A 16,116-nucleotide genomic window follows, 5' to 3' on the forward strand; every position below is an offset into this window, starting at 1 on the left:
CTACATTAAAAATCCAAATCACACACACACATTTAAAATCCAAATTGTTCTTACTGTTATGTCCACATGTTGTGTATGCTTTATGAAAATGACGGATAAGAGCACATTAAGTAGCCAGCAAAATTATTAAAGTTTCAATAAATCAACAAGCACAGGCATTTAAAAGACGGTAAATTTTATAACAGTTTTGGCATATGCTTAATAAATTTAAGTAGAAGTTTTCATATTCATATTATGATTGGAAGACTCTTTGATTATAAATATGGTCATTTCACATGCCTAACTCGTAATCTTCTGAACTATTTTGCTATATCACCAGCCTTGGAGTTGGGACTCTAGAAGAATCAACACATTTTTCAATATATCGTTCAATTAGACTAACTCAGAATGCAAGAAATGATGGTAACATTTCCCAAACAGTGAATGTTATTGATCGTCAAACTTACTGTAATGAAGAGAAAATTAATAATGATACTTGTACCGTTACTAAATGGGAATATTTTCGTCTTATTGAAGACTGTATGCAATCATTTGTACGAATGTTTAGCACAACCTATGGAGACATAAAGAATGATTTATCTTGAAACAAAATATAAAAACTACTGGTTACAATGCTTTAGATTCTAAAATTCTGAAACTGACCTTAAGTTATATAGAGAGCATAAATCAGCTTTAAAATCAATAATCACACTCAAGAAAAGATAAGCACAAAATTCCAGGTGAATGAATCAACTCAAACAAGAAGAAACCCCTTGACAATTATGGCATATTTTGAAATGGGAAATGCATTATTCTCAAAATGAAGTGGAATGTATCTCCACACAAAACTGGTATGAATACTTGAAATCTTTATTTGAAGAAGCTTGTGTCCGATAGATGACTCCAACAGTATTGTTAGTGAAGAACTACCTCACTTACAGGATGATGACTTAAATACTCCTACTACAGATGATGAAATTATGAGAAGTCTACTTTTTTTAAAAAACCTGATATGATACCTACTCATTTTTATCAGTGCAATAATGAAATGATCTTACCATTAATTCATGTTCTATTGAACAAAATCTTTGAATCCGGCAATTTTTCTAAACAGTGGGAGAAGAATATTATCAATCCTACATATAAGTAGAGTGACAAGAGCGATCCAAACAATTACAGAGGAATATCCTTCATTGATACTATCGAATAATCATATATTCTCATGGGCAGAAAACAATGGTCTGATAGGCAAAGCTCAAGCAGGGTTGAGAAGAAAAAAATACTCCATATATGAAAAATATGTTTATTATTCAGACTTTAGCTCAAAAATATATCTCTAAAAGAAAGGTAGATTTTAATGCCATTTTTTTTATTTTAGAAAAGCTTTTGATAAAATACAGTATGATAAATTATTTTGTCGTCATTAACATGCAAGAGTATGAATGGCAAATAGTTAACATTTTAATTGATACGTACTGTATAGTAACCTGAAAAGCTGCGTCCAAATACTTAAAGGTTTAGCTACTTACTTAAAGGTACATTTGGTACAAGACAAGGTTGTGTTTTGTGCCCTATCATGTTTTCACTTTTTATGAATGATTTTATTACACAGCTGAAGCTTGACTGCAACAAAAGTATATTTATCTTGGTAGATATTGATAGTATTTTTGCAATACTTTAAACTGATGATGTTGCTAATTGCACTGATGCAGTAGTAAAGCTACCTCAGAACCAAATAAATGTTCTTGAACATTTCTGTGATAAAACTGGTATGATGGAACTAAAAGCATTGTTTTCAGAAATGGAGATATATCAAGCAAGAGGAAGTATGGTTTTTTAAAGAAAGTCATATTGAATATGTGCCTTATTACAAATACATGGGTCTGCTTTTCACTCCCAAAGTTGTTTTGGACAAAAGCTAAACAAGTACTAGCAGCTCAGGTAAAGACAGCAACTGCAAGAATTTTTGAATTATCAAAAATGATTTGGCTGTTTTTGTGTTGAGGATGGTTTTAAATAATTTGATTCTGTAATTAAACCAGTTGCTTGCTATAGGTCAGAAATTTGTGGATACGAATTTAGTGGAGTAACTGAAATTGTGCAAAATACAAGTTTTGCAAACAATATTTAGGTATTCATAAAACAATCAATGATGCAGTTGTGTTAGGGGAGTGCAGAAGTAACCCAGTTCGTACCTCGTATTTTTATGATGTATTAAATAATGGTTGAAGATTGTAAGAATGCCTTCAACATGCTACCCACACCAGTGTTATTCATTGTTGAAAGATTTTATGAAACTAACCATGTCACCTGGGCTACTATAGTTAAAAGGATGCCATTTCACTTTGGTTTTGCGTATGTCTGGCTAAACAAGATGTTTAAGATTAAAAAAACATTTTTTTAAATACTATTTTTGCAAAGAATATAGGATTTGACATACCAAAACGCAAAGTGATATTAACAATTCAGATAAATATGTGTATTATACCATGTATAAAACCAAATTAGAACTGAAAAAATTACCTCTCATGTGAATTATCATATTTTGTTGGGAGTTACTTGCTACATTTAGGTGTTTAGTGCAACGTTAAAAAAAAAGACATAGCAGGGTTTAGAGGAATAATAGGTATTGTGAATTATGCCAGAAAAAACAATGTTTATTAGGTAGACGATGAAATACTTTTTGTTTCACTTTGTCCAGGTTATGACCATTTAAGAAAGAAATACTTTAATGAAGTTTGTGATCTCTGACCGTCTGTAAAAAATGTGTATCTTTCATGAGCCATAGTAATATATATTCATTATAAGAAATCATTCTTACTATATCAACACAGCTTTTCGTCTTGGACAATCTATGATAACTCAAATGAGTGTGCAAATAATATACTTAGAGGTAGTAACATCTTTATAAATAATGCATCGATTATTGGACGTTATGTATGTATACTCATGATGAACACCATATTTAACTTCTTTACACCAACACCATATTTAACTTCTTTACACTAACACCATATTTAACTTCTTTACACAATGGCATGCATAATATTTACTTGTATTTTGCGATTGGGGCTTGTGGACTAAATTACTAAATAAATTATTATTATTATTATTATTATTATTATTATTATTATTATTAATTAACAGGCCAGTAAACTGTTGTATTGTTCGTAATTCATTTTCTTTTTGATTCAGTGAATTCAATAATTTCAGACAGCAATATAATAGAGAATACTGGAAACAACTGAACTTGACCTAGCATATTTGCAACATTTTTAAAATCCAGATTAATAGTGAATATAGACAAAGTTACAATCACTTGCTGTTTTATTCTTTAAAAATCAATTGATTCCATTTTTTCAGAAATTCCTTTTTACGTTTTTGTTTTGTTTGGAAGGCATGCACTGTGCCTGTCTTTCACCTGCAGAGTTTATTTTCATTGTGCATATGAATTTATCTATAGAAATATGTATTTTTAGAAAAGTAGTTCTCTGTACAATTTAACCAGAATTAAATGCAACTTAACCTGATCATGTAGTTAACTTCTAACCAACGGAAATTCTCATTAACTTCATAAACTAATGGAGTTTGAATTATTACTTAAATATTAATCCTGTGTTGTACAAACTGTCAGGTTACCATGTAAGGATAAGTGGCCAAGATGTGGGACGGGGAACTTTCAGTCATCGTCACTGCATGTTGGTGGATCAAGAAACAGATGAGTTGTGTGTCCCTTTGAACCACATGGACCCATCCCAGACTGGATTTTTAGAAGTAAAGCAATATTTTGAACTAATACTTTCTTGGCAATTTCTGTGCTTCTGTCCATCATTCCATGTATTAGTATATGGATTTATGATTGAAACATTTGAATATCTTGTATGTTGGAGCTGTCACTTGCTCATTGTGTCCATATTGATACCTCATTCAGTCCTTGACACTTTAATAGTCCTAGAAAGGGAAGATACTGATTGGGTACCAATATTTTCTGCTTCAGATTTGTGTATTGAGACAATTTATTGTAGGCGTCATTCACTCACTCTGACCAGAATCTAGTGTTCTTGTTTCTGCTGTTCTGCTCCATTTTTGCTTGCAAAAATAGCATGTCCAAAATAAGCTGATTTTAAGCTTGCAGAAATAGTGTGTCCAAAATAAGATAACATAGCTGTCACAATATCTTCTATCCATCAATGTTTTTGTTTGTTCATCTGCAGTTTAATTGTCATCATAATATGGCTGACAATGCTTTTGGATGTGTTTTTGAATGGGATATGTTTGCTCTGCTTATTTGTGGGACAGACATTTGTTGAATGAGGCTTTATTTTGATTGAAACCAATGTCCAGCAAATTACTTTTTCCTCTTCTGCTTTGTTTAGCTTAAAACAAAATGCCAGAAAAGAAAGAATGAGAATGAAACATGGTTGCCACAAGATTTTGATCTAACAAGCTTTTGGTCAGTTAATCTGGAGACATGGTTGCCACAAGATGATATGTGTGTCACTTTGAACCAAAAAGCTTCCTGTCAAATGGAGACATGGTTGCCACAAGATGATATTTGTGACACTTTGAATCAAGAAGCATTTTGTCAACTGGAGACATGGTAGCCACGAAATGATATGTGTGACACTTTGAATCAAGAAGCTTCTTGTCAACATGAGACATGGATGCCACAAGATATATGTGTTACTTTGAACCAAGAAGCTTCCTGTTAACTGGAGACATGGTTTCCACAAAAGATGTCATGTGTGTCACTTTGAACCAAGAAGCTTTCTATCGACTAGAGAAATGGTTTCCACAAGATATGTATGTCACTTTGAACCAAAAAGTTTTCTGTCAGTTAATTGCTTTCTGGTGTTAATGTTTTGTTTCCAAGATTGCTCAGATTTGTTATTGTATCAGCAATTCATTATGAGATAATGAAACAGTATAGAGATGATAGATTCTAAGTGGTGATTGAGTCAAAATAAATAAAATCCCATAATTTTGAAGAAAGATTCACATTTATTACAGGCAGACCTTTTTTCCATCTTAACATGCTATGACATTTGTCTGTTCTTCCATCTATCTATGCCAGTTCCCTATTTTATTTCTGCTTAATAACTTGAGTTCTCCAACACCCACCATTACCAAGCTTTGTAACTACCTTGGATTTGTGTATAACTATGGGATCAAATGACAAGGACATTTTGGCAGAAAGAAGGAAAATAGGTTCCATACCGTGGTATTAGTTACATATCACAGACCTGGCCGATACTTTGTGGATGCCTTGCATTTGGGGTAAGGAAAAAGAAACTATTAATTTTTAAGTTAAGGGTGAAGGTCAATGTGGCTGAAAGAAGAAAAAAATGTTTATGAACAAAAACTATACGTATGCATCACAGACCTGGAACAAACTTTTGTGGATGGCTTGTACAAAGAGTAAGGTGCATGCTTATTAATTTGGAGGTCAAAGGTCAGGGAAATTGGATGAAAAATTGTTTCTGCACACAAATTCTTGATCATATAGCTTCACCAGAATTTGTATATGGCCTACACTACAGATGAAAAAGCAGCCTATTGACTTTGGTGTCAAAAGGTCAAAAAAAAAAGTTGAGCATACACCACTCCCTCGATAACTCGTGCCCTGATAACTTATGAACCCGCTTATATAATGTGGGGTCAGGCATGGATCGCATTTTTTAAAACCAGAAAATACCAAACATCTGATCCCTATTTGTTGAACTTGAAGAAAATCGTGATCAAAATTGGTAACGGAAACATTGATATATTGCTTGTTTTATCATTAAAAATGGTGGATAGGACTGCGAAATTGTCATCAACATTAGAAAATATCAGCCTTAAAAAGAAGTCATAACATTTTTACATTTTCTTTCTTATAGTGTGGTCTATGTTTTTGGACCTCCGATGTGCGTGAGTTATCGAGGGAGAGGTGTAGTAACTATAGTTCTAGATCATGTACTTTGATCAACATTTGTTGAGGGCTTGCATTTAAAGTACTTAAAAAGGCTATTGATTTGGGTGGTCAAATGTCAAGGTCATTGTGGCTCGAAGAAAAATGGATTTTGTAGAATATTGCTGTAGAGTAAGCTTTTTGACCAAACCTTCATGATGGCTTGCATTGGGGGTGCTCAGCAGTTATTATGTACTTTTCAGAGAGTGACGTATGTAAGGTGAAGTTGTTTGCATTTGAAACATGCACAGTGAAGAGAATGCTACTTTAATGTAATGTGGCTTACATTTCTTTGGATATTGTACTTTTGGAAAATGTAAATGATCTAAGCACACTGCTAACTCAAATGACTGCTCCCTTGTGCTCAAAGAATCAGCCTGAATTTGTCTAAAGTACACTATCCATAGCAGCTATTAAAATAGGGGAAATGAATTTTGCCAGAATAGACAGTACCAGCATCTGAAAGTGCAATGAATGAATTACTAAATATATAAAATGTACAAAAGGTTATCGGTTCTTTTTTATACAATTTACCTCTGAAGTTCAGGAAGTGAAAATAACCAAATGGAGCTAGCACTTTTTTTTTGAAAGGTGCACATCTGGGTAAGGCCAAGCTGTATACTCTATAAAACATATTACACCTACCAATCAAACACCAAAATAAAGGGAATTAAAGGTTCTTTGAACTATGCCTAAGATATACAAGGTCTTTTTTAAATAGCCAGTATAACTAGTGATGAAAGCCAGGGAAATTATTTTCTTTAAAATTCTAACCCTATGTAAAATACAAAACCATAGATTGCCACCATTAATAGTAACAAAGAAACCAATATATTTTAGGGTCATAAGGTCAATGGTCATGTTTTTTTGTAACTTTACTAAGAATAGAATGGTTTCTGAATAGTAATTTTAGTTCAAGTCTTAATACCTTGACCAAAGTCAGGGTCATTTAAACCTTTCATTAAATCCCAGAGTCATTGATGCTCTACTAATGCCTACAAAGAGAACTGTTCGAGATTAGGCAGGTGTATAATGTAATGTTTACAGTACTTTGGGGTTTTCCTCTTTTTAAGTTTTTTTTTCTTCACCATTTCTAAGCTTATTTATTCTTCTTTTCTTTATTTCTTCCTCATCTTTCTTGATTGCACTAGATTTCTTGTGCTATGCACTCATACTAAGTCCAGTTAACAAATGATTCTTATTGATGAAGATATGGACTAAGGGGTGATTCTTGAAAACATCAGGAAGAAATTCCCTGGCCTACACTAGGCCACTATTAAATTTTAAATTGAGCTTTTTGCTTTTTAATTCTTTACAGCTAATAGGTTATATACCTTTTGTTCTCCATTTCCATTATCTTCTTATAAACTCCTCTTTTAACATCAACCAGTATTAATGCTAAGGAAATTTATATTGAAAACAATGAATGTAAGCCTACTGATTCAGTTTTGCTGATTTATAATATCCATGTACATACAGTATTTTCCCTGTAGAATGTCCAGAGAACCAGCATAAACAGAATATTTTCTCAAGTCATGGGTAGGGTCGTAATAGAGAGAAATATATCTTAAGTTAATTGGCTTTTAAGCAGATCTTGATATCTTAAATTGACACATGTGGTTCTTTCCGGGGTTTTCCCAGGTTCTTAATCCACCATTAATACTGGCTGCCATGTATAGCCTATGTTGTGCTGAAAAATGGTGTTAAACCCTACAACAACAACAACAACATCACATGTGTAAAATTTATTTCAATTGTTTCAGTTGGAGATTTTCATCAGGCACGAACACTACATTAAAATAAATGTGATCTGCTCTTCATTTCTATGCTGATGTAAGGAATACAGATTATTTCATTACTTTATTTTGCAGGTGGCTAACAGTGTCCTTTCAGAAGAGGCTGTGCTTGGGTTTGAGTATGGGATGAGTATTGACCACCCCAACACTCTAGTACTCTGGGAGGCCCAGTTTGGGGACTTCTTCAATGGAGCTCAGCCTATTATTGACACATATGTCTCTAGTGGTGAAAGTAGGCATATGAAATTAAGTCTAGTTTTCTGTAATTATAGGTTACTGCATTTGTAGGGGAAAATATGAACGAGTTTTTCGGATGGAATGCTACACATAATTGAGAGTGCAGTATTCCATCCGACAAAACGAGTTCATATTTTCCCATACAAATGCAGTAACCTTTTTATTATATGGTCATTTTTCTTATTCTACCTAAGGCTTAATTATATAAAGAAAATACACTACAGGAAACAAAGTAACTGAATGTATGCCATATTCCAAACTTAATACACAAGCACAGATTCATCATTACACAACAACATTATTACTGCACACATTACTCCACCCAGATAAATTTGAACTTAGTCGTGCATTAGATATAACTTTCAAAAGAAATTGCCGTTTTAATCTACTTAAAAATGAAATTTGGAGGCATATTATAAATGAATGTGCATTGCAAAAACTTTTCTATTTGATCTGGAATGAATAGATTTTGGTATTTTGGTCAATTTTACGAAAAAAATTTATTATGGACTGGATTCATCGGTTCAAATTTTACATGAAATACATTGGATTGAAGCAGCGAGGGAGAAGCATTTTGACATTTGCAAGTGTCTTTTTGTTCTGTCATTGAAAATTTGAAATCATAATGTGGGAAAAATATGAAGTCTTTCAATTGCAATTATCAAAAAGATGCTATGGAATTTATTTTTTTCTTTCATTTTGAGTGCAATAAGGAGGATGTAATTGCACTTGTAATATAGTCAGAATTACAGTACAATTTCGAAATGTGTAATCAAGCTTGAGAACCCATGACATGGCTCATGTAATTCAGATTTGCCGAACTAAGAAAGTGCATTTTGAGGAAATTATATTTTTGGCCATGCTTATTACCAACTAAAGGAGACAGTTTATACCTTGTCACTTGCATGTTATTTGTAGGTACCCAGCAATTTTATGAAATCTGGTGTCTATCGCTCAACTAAAGCTGAAACATTGTATCAGAAAGTTAACACGGAATGTAGCAAAGCAGCTGGTATGTGGCAATCCACGAAACAACTGTTTTAATTCATTCAGAAACAATTTAATCAACAAAATGTAAAGGGCCTACTACATGAGTCTACATGATTTGTTTACAGTAAAAAGTAGTTCCTTTATGGGTGTAATATGAACTTGCTTTGTGTATTAATTGATAATTAGCAATTAATTAGGTAAATTAATTGATTTATAAATTGGGTGGGAAACCTCTTTTGACAATTGCATTGATTGGTGCTTGGTTGTGTTTGCTGGTTGACTGAGCAAACATTTGTTAGCATTTGAAGAGATGATGTCTTTCAAAAAATAAATTAGCGTTAGTCACAATCAGATGAACATGCACAAATAGAAACTGTTTGCATCTTCATTCATGTAAAGAAAGGTACAGTGATAAGACATTTTTTTTTCTTCAAAAATACAGCAAGTTATGAATCAAAAATTGTTTATATTTGGCACTAAAAGTTGTAATTCTTGAAATTGGTGAAATTATTGTAATTTTTCAGGAGGCACACCACGATTATGTTAAATCTGAATTTGTGTTATATCAGAATATGTTGTAGTGGTTTCACTGTAATCCATTTCAGTCAAACATCCATTTATAGGGAACAGTCCCAGGACACTTCTCAAGGGAGGGTTTCTGATTGAGCAAAATGTTGGGAAGGTTATGATCCCAATTAATTATGATCTTTCAGCTGTTGCATCAATACTATGAGTTTTATGAATAGATTACAGCAACATGCATTGTATCAATGGTAGTTTAACTCAACAGAGACACTTGAAATACTTCTTTCAAATTCAAGTTATCAATATTTATCATACGAAAAATAATTACATACCTAGAGAAATATCAGTTAGCATCTTTGCTTTGGCATAAAAATGTCTCCATGAAGCTGTACAACCTTAAAAAAGCTGCTGACCTGGGGCAAGCATAATGCAGTCTGACATGATAGAAAAGGAAGAAAAATTGTTGACATTTACAGGCTTTCAGCTAATTAAAGGTCAGACTCCTAAAGATAGGTGATAGCTTGTTATAAACAAAACAAATTTGACTTGAAAATGATACCTAGAATGTTGAAAAGTTTATATCAAATGAAATCACTGTCTACTCTGGAAACCTCAGCTCAGGACCACCTACTAGATCCAGCATGAGCTTTGAAGTGGTATCCTAAAAAGACAGATATGTTGCATCGAGGGAGATCACACTTATTTTTACCTCTTAAACAGGAACTGGAAGATACATCAGCACAGACTTTTTCATCATGGATTAAATGGGTTATTCAGTCTGCATATCAAGAAATAACCCCAGCTCAAATGAATTTGTTATGCATTTTGGTTGAGAAGGTTAGAGCATTTGCCACAAGCATGGCATTTGATCAGACTGTTCTCTAGATGACATTGGAGTCGACATTCTTGGGCTTTTATCTATGAGATATTTCATCCCAAAGGGCTCAACTTCATCTGGTGGGACCTATATCCGTGGCACAACAGGTCACCTTTCCAGGTAGCTTGTCAGCTTCATAAGATCTGGCTTCACAGCTTATGCTAGATTTGTGGGAGGGAAAATTTTCCCTTTTTGTAGCCACTTCCTGACAGATGGAATCTTCTCCAGTTGGATTATCAGAAAGCTGTCTCACATACCATAGGGGACCAGAGATGGCATCTCCTTGGTAAGGCTAGGTACCTTCTTCCACCTCTTACTTATTCTCTGAAGGTATTATGATTGGGTAACGTATTCAAAGAAGAAACAATTTTTTTATAGTAAAATAGGTATCTTTGCAAAACTTACTGAGTCGTAACATACACATAAACCATTGTAGCCACCACAAAGTAACATCCATATAGAACGCATGCCTTCCACTTAAGTAGTTACAGAGATATTCATAAGATTTGGTGCCAGTCCCTGTAACAAGTGGAGATCACACTGCCTGACTGCCACCTAGGAGGGCAGATAACCTTATTTTTCACTTCTGTTTTGCAAAATTATTTACTACATGTATTTGGGATTTTTATGACAAATTTCTTATTAGCAAATTGTAGCAAAAGACCACATGTATTAGACAAGTGATATTTTATAGCTTTGTTTGTAAGCCTGTATTGATTATTTCATTAGATTTTCATGTCATTATAGCAATTTTTCACAACTTTTCTGTACTTTTTGACTTTGATCATTTTGATATGTTATGTTTTATAAACACAAATCTAAATGAGATTTTTATGTCCTTGTTTGTCTATACAGTGAGGGTTTATGCATTATGGGTGGGTGAGGAATGATTGCTTAGCATATAATTAAGATGTTTTGATTCTTCTTTGTGGGTAGGCTGCTTACCAGACACCTCAGTATAAAGGCCACCTAACCTGTAAAAGACATTCCTGTGTCATTTCTCATGCATCTGTGAGCTTTTTAAACCTCTATATAAGCTACACCTGTCTGTTAAAGACAAATTTAATTGCCCCTTTGTGTGTATTTTGTAGACCGGTTTCTCTGGATACTTGCCAGTAGCAAAATATAGTATCATTTTATCATTACAAATGACTTTCAAAATATAATAATCACAAGTGAATATCCAGTCCTTTGCACTTTGTGAATTATTAGAAATCTGTTTAAGGTAATTGAAACCCAACTTCAGTCAGGCTTGTTCCAATGACTTTAGAAATATCTTTGTTACATAATGACTTTCCCTTCCTGGAACAAAATGTTCCTTTTAGACCTTACATATCAGGGACATTCATCATCACATGAATGAAAAATTTCCTTTCACTCACTTTGATATAGTTTTCCTTTTCTTCTGTAACAGAATTACATTAATTGTCTTTATGGGGTGGGAGAGAGAGGTGCTTTTGCTTTACAAAAGTCCCATTTAGTTTACAAAACATTTTACAAAAAGTATACTTTAAGTAAAATGCCATAAATTTGACCTCTGTCAAAAAATGGGGACAAATGGCAAATTAACAGCAAGTGAAAAACCCTGTCAGTGTTCACTTCTCCCCATGAATGCAGATGAAATAGACAATAGGAAAGAATACCTCTAAACCTGTAAATGTGGATATGACTGTCATTCAGCATATGTTTTGCTTGAAATTGCATAGATATAATAATTTATTTTATCCTATTTCAGGTGAGACCTCTAAAACAGTTCCTAATTAGTAGGGTTAAATAACTATTCCACTTTCTGTTACAGTGAAATGGCTTCTTCAGAGCGGACTAGTGATGTTGCTTCCTCATGGGATGGATGGTGCAGGTCCTGAACATTCCTCTTGCAGAATGGAGAGATTTCTACAAGTAATATGTTATATAGTGGATCTTAAATGAGTGCTCATGTCAAATTTATGTAATAGGCTAAATAATTCCAATATTTTACAAATCGTTGTGAGAAAAACTTTGACATCAATCAAAAAGAATGGAAAACAATTGTAAAACACATAGTATCCCTGACTTAAAGCAAATGTTACATCATAAAGTGATATTTCACTAGTACAATTTTTCAAAATATAAAAATTTTATGAAAGAGTATAGTCGAATAATCAGATTTCTCAAGACCAATATCCAGATTTTCAAGAATAAAGTGATATTTTGTCAGTGGGTTTATTTTAACCTTTGTTTATCAACTGGGAGTATACATTTCAGAGAGACGGGGTGTAAGTTTATATAAACAAAGAGTCTAGATGATTTACATATGGCTATTGGAGTTATACTTTATTATTATTATTATTATTATTATTATAGATGGCATTTATAACTATTTTAAAAGTACCTTTATAATGACTCAAAACATCTCATTAAATGTGAGTAATTAGAACTTAAAATTATGCATGAACATAAATTTGAAAACAAATTAATAATCGCTTTGTATATTGTAGTGCTGTGATAGCAAAGAAGATAGAGTTGATGGTGATGATGTCAATATGCAAGTTGTCAATCCAACAACACCTGCGCAGTATTTTCATCTTTTACGTAGGCAGGTAGGTCGACTCGTGTCTCTTCATGTGAAAAGATGAATTGCTGCATTATCTTAATGATCAGCATAGACCCAGATGTGATGCAGATCAGGGTATTTCTATATTAATGGCATTGACCCAGATGTGCTGTCATATGATGCAGTGGAAATAGGGGTCTTTCCTCTTCATTCTGCTTGATATCATGCAAGTAGCTTAGACCCAAATGCATTGCAATGTGATGCAGTGGAAAATCAGGGCCTTTTCTGTTCATTCTGCTTGTGATTTCATGTAAACAGCATAGACCCAGATTTATTATAGTATGACATGCAGGAAAATCAGGGTCTTCATCATTCTGCTTAATATTGTGCAAATAGTATAGACCCAAATGTGTTGCTATGTGATGCGGTGGAAATTCAGGGTCTTAGCTCATCATTCTGCTTGGTGCAGATATTATACACCCAGATGTGTTGTCACATGATGTAGTAAAAAAAACCAGGGTCTTTGCTGTTCATTCTACTTGCAGTTTCATGCAGATGCATAGGGTCAGATATGCCATCAAACAATGTGCAAGAAAGTCTTTGTTTTTCATTCTACACGAGATTTCATGCAAAAAGCACAGGTCTAGATCTGCTGTCATATGATGCAGTGGAAAATCAGGGTCTTTGCTGTTCATTCTACTTGTGATTTCAGGGGCCCCAAGTGGCCAAGAGGTCTAAAGTGCTTTCCGTTACTGATCACTGCCATCTCACCTCTGTTTGTATGGGTTCGAGTCTGGGTATGTGACAAAGCTTGCCAGTAACTTCTCGTGGGTTGGTGGTTTTTTCCAGGTTTTCCCGGGTTCTTCCTCCACCATTAATACTGGCTGCCATGTATAGCCTATCGTGTGGTGAAAAATGGCATTAAACCACACAACAACAACAAATACTTGCGATTTCTTGTATTGTAACCCAGATCTGCCAATACATTATGTACCAGCATATCTGATGTAGAGGTCATAAAACTCTGAGTTTCCATCATGAGCCATTCAGAAATAAGCTCTCAAAAATATCTATCTGTAATTGGTCAAAACAAAATCTCAGGCTGAAGAGCTTTATGATTTCCATACCTGGGTTTAAGCCATTTTCCATTTGTGTGTACAACATAGGCAAATGAATACGGTTTGTATTAATGTAATTAAAAATTAAATCTGACTTTTCCACATTGTCATGTGATATCACTTTCATGACACCTCCATAAATAATAAACAGAGATATATTAAATCATGCTACTTTGCTGCTGTTACATTTTTCTGGATTTTATAAATGTTTTCTCATTAATGCAGTTTTTCACGACTTATTCAGTGAGAGTGTGCATAATGTATAATTATACTGCTACATAGTATGTGAGTAAAATTTTTGCAACTTAAGTTTACACACTGAATTTGTGAAAATTATATGTTCATAATTATGTTTTTTTTGCAGTGTTTTGTTTTATGTTAAAGTTTTCCACTTTAAAGTATTAATTACTTTGTGGTTCAAACTATAGAACTGGCTGAACATTTACTCTTGTGCAACACATTTCAATTTTTTAAAAAACGTTTTGCAGATTCAGAAATTTTTCTGTTGAAGTCATCAAATATGCAGTTGGAAACCATTATAACTCCATGCATTAAACAGCAATCCTTGCTAATTGCCAACATGACAAACACCATACCCAAGATGTGGGGAAAATGCTGTTTCCAACACTGAATGCCTTTATAATAATGCCAGTTGATTTTTACAGTCATTCAAATCCATGTTTCCTCGTTCAGATTTTCAATGAGTACTTGCATTATATGTATACCCAACAATTTCACCTTCCACCGTCTGTGTGAAAAGAGATTTGACATAAAATCTTAAATCACTTCAAATTCCCTGTCAGAATAGTTCAGAATTCTGTAAAAGGAATCATGTCAAGAAATTCCATAAGAGGATTTGCATCAAAAATACGTTTGTGCAAATTTAATTAATAATACCATTAGTAATACCAATGATTCACAGCTCCCAATTGAGATGTAGAATTGAACATTATAATAAATACAAATGTTTGAGTTAAGAAAGAATTTGGAGTCCTGCAAAAGCTTTATAATTTACTGATTAATCTGAGCATAAATTGTCTTTTGTTTCTTAATCTCATCAAATGACAAGAAATGTAAGTTTACATTGTTTAACTTATGATTGAATTCAATTGATATTAGCTTTTTAATTCTTTTTCTTCTTTAGCTTTTGCTTTTAGTGCTTTTTTATCTTTCTATTTCATTTTTTTGTATCATTATGTCATAACACCTTATTTCACATTTCCAATTATAATATCATTTTTCACTGGACATATTTTGGCTTTATAGCTGGTATAGATTAAACATAATACACAAACCTTACTTTAGTAAAGTTTATGTCAATATAGAAACAGAATTTTGGACACTAAACATAATTGACTGAAACAGGTGAGTCCAGAAGTGCTATGATATATTATTAGAGATGTAGAATAATTGTTTTATACTCCTCTTTTGTTTCTTCTGTAACATTGGCAATATATTTACACATTAACTAACATTATCAATTTGCTTTATTCATGTTACCAAACTTGTCTCAAACCTATCACTTCTATCACAGATGGTGAGAAACTTCAGAAAACCACTGATTGTGGTGGCTCCAAAGGTCCTTTTAAGACTCCCAGCAGCTGTGTCAACCCTTGCAGAGATGGCCCCTGGGACGTATTTCCACCCTGTACTAGGTGACCCCTTGGCTCATAATGAAAAAGTCAAGCGAGTCATATTTGTCTCAGGCAAACACTACTATGCGCTGCAGAAAGAAAGAGAAAACCTGAAAGCAGACCATTTGGCATTTATAAGGCTGGAGGTGAGGATGATTTTAATGCTTTAATCACAGATGCAATATGAATCTTGTGTTGTAGAATCCAAGTATGGGTTATTGTAGCAGTTGACTTTCTGAATGCCACTAAAATATATTTGTATGGGTTTAATGTAGCAGTGGACTTTCTGAATGCCACTAAAATATATTTGTATGGGTTTAATGTAGCAGTTGACTTTCATAATGCCACTAAAATATATTTGTATGGGTTTAACGTAGCAGTTGACTTTCAGAATGCCACTAAAATATATTTGTATGGTTTAATGTAGCAGTTGACTTTCAGAATGCCACTAAAATATATTTGTATGGTTTAATGTAG

The 16,116-nt window shown here is 33.4% G+C and overlaps 1 protein-coding gene across 1 annotated transcript in view; it reads left to right on the plus strand.

Annotated features, from left to right (window-relative positions):
• Window positions 1–16,116, plus strand: part of LOC149805412 (2-oxoadipate dehydrogenase complex component E1-like) — an 82,031-nt gene that overhangs the window by 51,366 nt on the left and 14,549 nt on the right. The window contains exons 16-20 of the mRNA XM_089949968.1: window positions 3,614–3,753; window positions 7,801–7,957; window positions 12,153–12,253; window positions 12,832–12,933; window positions 15,540–15,785. Coding sequence (XP_089806094.1) covers window positions 3,614–3,753; window positions 7,801–7,957; window positions 12,153–12,253; window positions 12,832–12,933; window positions 15,540–15,785 — 746 coding nt within the window. The remainder of the gene's footprint in view (window positions 1–3,613; window positions 3,754–7,800; window positions 7,958–12,152; window positions 12,254–12,831; window positions 12,934–15,539; window positions 15,786–16,116) is intronic.

Source organism: Sinohyriopsis cumingii, chromosome 2 (genome assembly GCF_028554795.1).
Source record: "Sinohyriopsis cumingii isolate HCF-2022 chromosome 2, ASM2855479v2, whole genome shotgun sequence".
NCBI classification, from domain to species: Eukaryota; Metazoa; Mollusca; class Bivalvia; order Unionida; family Unionidae; genus Sinohyriopsis; species Sinohyriopsis cumingii.